This window comes from Rhincodon typus, unplaced genomic scaffold (assembly GCF_021869965.1).
Source record: "Rhincodon typus isolate 14 unplaced genomic scaffold, sRhiTyp1.1 hic_rhity00003981, whole genome shotgun sequence".
Lineage (NCBI taxonomy): Eukaryota > Metazoa > Chordata > Chondrichthyes > Orectolobiformes > Rhincodontidae > Rhincodon > Rhincodon typus.
Window position 1 is genome coordinate 8,984 of NW_025969619.1, and position 3,376 is coordinate 12,359.

At 57.0% G+C, this 3,376-nt stretch overlaps 1 protein-coding gene across 1 annotated transcript in view; it reads right to left on the minus strand.

The window, feature by feature from the left end:
• The window catches only part of LOC125481871 (ataxin-2-like protein), a 13,994-nt gene that overhangs the window by 8,968 nt on the left and 1,650 nt on the right, over positions 1-3,376 (minus strand). The window contains exons 4-8 of the mRNA XM_048593798.1: positions 3,078-3,185; positions 2,743-2,979; positions 2,505-2,597; positions 1,474-1,547; positions 290-555 (exon numbers count right to left, since the gene is read on the minus strand). Of these exons, the coding sequence (XP_048449755.1) occupies positions 290-555; positions 1,474-1,547; positions 2,505-2,597; positions 2,743-2,979; positions 3,078-3,185 (778 nt within the window). The remainder of the gene's footprint in view (positions 1-289; positions 556-1,473; positions 1,548-2,504; positions 2,598-2,742; positions 2,980-3,077; positions 3,186-3,376) is intronic.

Below are 3,376 nucleotides of genomic sequence, written 5' to 3' on the forward strand. Positions count from 1 at the left end.
CCCCCCAAAGCAATAGCCTCCACCTCCATCCCCCGCAAGAGGGAAACAGTGGCCTCTCCTGTGGAGTGCTGCCATAACCAGGCCAGTGTCGGGTGCCTGGACGTATCCCTCGTGGTTGCGGAGGGATAGTTTCCTGCAGCAGGTTCAGCCCTTCTGCGCTCACCTGGTCTCCCTTGCAGAGTGTGACCCCCCCCACCCGCATCAATTGCCTCAGGACCCTCCCGGGAGGTGAGGTCCCCACTTGCACTACCACACTTCCCCCCCCACTTCTCCCAGTCCCCGTGCTCACTCTGAGACGCCCTCCTTCTCTTCCTCGCTGCTCTCACATTTGCCCTGGGGGCTGGAGGGGCTCAGAGCCCCCTCGTTCGCCTCTGGCGTCTCCTTCTTCTCGTCGTGCCTCTCCTGGGGCTCGGGTGCAAGGCCGGAGGCCGCAGGGCCCCCGGGGACCTCTGCGGCTGCAGCGGACACGGCCGCTTTCTCCTCCACCGGCTCCTTGGTCTTCTCAGCCCCCTCCTTCAACCGGGGGCTCCCCAACTCCGGGACAGGCGGCTGGAGCTGCAGAGACAGACAGGGGGAAAGGGAAAGAGAGAGAGAGAAAGAAAGAGAGAGAGAGAGAAAAAGAAAGAGAGAGAGAGAGAGAGAGAGAAAGAAGAATTTAAGCTGTGACAGGGTATGCCTGAAGAGAGACGAGTTTGGTGAGGATTATATTCTTAATGGGAGAATCGCCGGTACATAGTTTCTTGAAAATGGGGGTCGCGGGTAGACAGGGCGGTGAGGAAGGTGTTTGGTACGCTTGCCTTTATTGGTCAGTGCGTTGAGTATAGGAGTTGGGAGGGTCATGTTGCGGCTCTATTGGTGAGGCCACTTTTGGAATATTGTGTTCTGGTTCTGGTCTCCCCATGGAAGGATGCCGTGAAACTTGAAAGGGTTCAGAAAAGATTTACAAGGATGTTGGAGGGTTTGAGCCACAGGGAGAGGCTGGAGCTATTTTCCCTGAAGCGTCGGAGGCTGAGGGGGTGACCGCATAGACGTTTGTAAAATGATGAGGGACATGGATAGGGTGAATAGCTTTTCTCCCCCAGGGTAGGGGGTCCAAAACTAGAGGGGCATAGGTACCTATGGGGCAACTTTTTCCACATAGAGGGTGGTGCGTGTATGGAACGAGCTGCCAGAGGAAGTGGTGGAGGTTGGTACAATTACAACATTTAAAAGGCATCGGTATGGAGACATGGATAGGGGCCAAATGCTGGCAAACGGGACTGGATGAATGAAGGAGATCTGGTGGGTGTGAGTTAGATCGAAGGGTTTGTTTCCATGCTGTACATCTCCGTATTCACCGGGGGTTTAGAAGAATGAGGGTGAGGGGGATACGTATAAAATTCCAACAGGACGATGCAGGATGGATGTTCCCAAAGACCGGAGGTATTCACACCTGATCCCACACCAGAACCTCGAGAACCGTTTGCTGCCTACCCTGAAGTCTTCGCCAAATTTCTTCAGTTCCTCGATTTGGTTTCTCTTGTGGTCGGAAGGGGACTGTAGCAGGCCTGAGGAATCAGGGTCATGTGTGTGCGTGATGGTGGGGAGGGGAATATAAAATGAGAGAGAGAGAGAAAAAAAAAGAAAGACAGCGTGAGAGCAAAAAGAACACGAGAGAGAGAAAGAAGGGAGACAGAGAAAGACAGAGAGAGGGGGAGGGAGGTAAGGGTGCAGCGAGGGAGGGAGGTAAGGGTGCGGGGAAGAAAAGAAAGGCAGCAAATGGTTAGCACTCACAGTTTTACCGGACCGGCTCCTGGGAAGAGGCGAGATCGAGGGCAATGGGTTGATGGTTCCCAGAGAATGGGACAGAACGTCACTGCAACATCTCCAATTCTGAAGGGGGTTTGACAGTGTCGACGCTGAGAGGCCGTTCCTCCACACAATCCACGTCCCCAGCCTGACAGTCTAGAACATAGCGGGGGTCCCACTCTCAGGACAAAGGCCTCGGGCCATTTCACTCGGACATGGGGAGGAATTTTCTCAATCATAGAGTGATGATCCTTTGGAAATCACTCCCCAAGACAGAACAATCGCTGAGTAGATTCCAGACATGGGGATGAACAGATTTGAGGGAGAGACACTGAGGGACACGGGGAGAGTCCGGGACACGGATAGATTTTTGAGGGTGGGGAAAGACACTGAGGGGATTGAGGGACACTAGGAGAGTGCGAGAGACTTGGAGATGGATAGAGTTTTGGTCGGAGGGAGAGACACTGAAGGACACGGGGAGAGTGCAGGATACTGGGAGACATAGATTTTTGGTGGGGAGAAACGGGAGACACTAAGGGACACGGGGAGAGCGCGGGAGACTGGGAGATGGATAGATTTTTGGGGAGATGGGGCGAAAGAGCGAGTGAGTGAGAGAGAGCGGTGAGTGACCGGGGAGTTGGTGGTGGTGTTGGGGAGAGAAGGTTGGAGAGGGTCAGGCGAGCGAGGAAGGGAGTCTCAGACGCTCTCGCACTCACCTTTCACCGTCGCCTTGAACTCCAGTGGCCTCGCTGGTGAGGAGTCCGAGGGCCTGTTCAAATCTGCGCCTCCGCTGCCGCTCGGTTCCTTCGCTGGAGAGAGACGGGAGTCGAGGGCGGAAAGACACATGGAATCAGCAATATCAGCAAAATCTGTTGCACCCCCACACCCCCATCCCCGACCACCCTCCAACAAACCCTTGACACTCTGCCACGTCCCCTTCCCGACGACACTCACCTTCAGTGAACAGGGGAGACGGGTTGGCTGGTTTCGAGGCCGGGGGACAGGGCGAGGAGGAGGAGGAGGTCGTGGTGGTGGTGGTGGTTTCGAGGGGGCCCGAGGCAGGAGGGGGTGGCCCCCTCCCCTCGGGGGGCGAGGACGGCGATGGAGCCGAGGGAGGGAGGTCCTGCGAGGTGGGCCCGGGCCCCACGGAGCCTGACTTTGGAGAGCGGGGGTGGTACGACCGGCTGGTACCTGTAAGGGGGGGTTGGGGGAAGAGAAAGCAAACAGATGAGGTGGAGGCCAAGCCCTTGCGCTGGCGATGGGGGTGGGGGCGGTGGGGAGGCAGCTACCTGCAGCAGGAGGGTGGGGAGAGACGTCCGAGAGAGCTCCGCCACGACCCATCATCGGCTTCCCCCCTCGTGTGGACCGCTGGGCTTTCGGAGACATCCGAGACTGACCTAACGAGAGAGAGAGGGTCAGAGAGACAGTGACACATACAGGGACAGCATCCAAGAAGTGGGAGAGGCAGAGAGAGTACGGATACAGTCAGGATGGGGAGGAGGGGGGTGCGGTTACTGAGTGACAGTGTGAGGGAGAGGGATTAACATCAGTAGGGATACAGTCAGTAACACAGGGCGCTGGGGGGGGG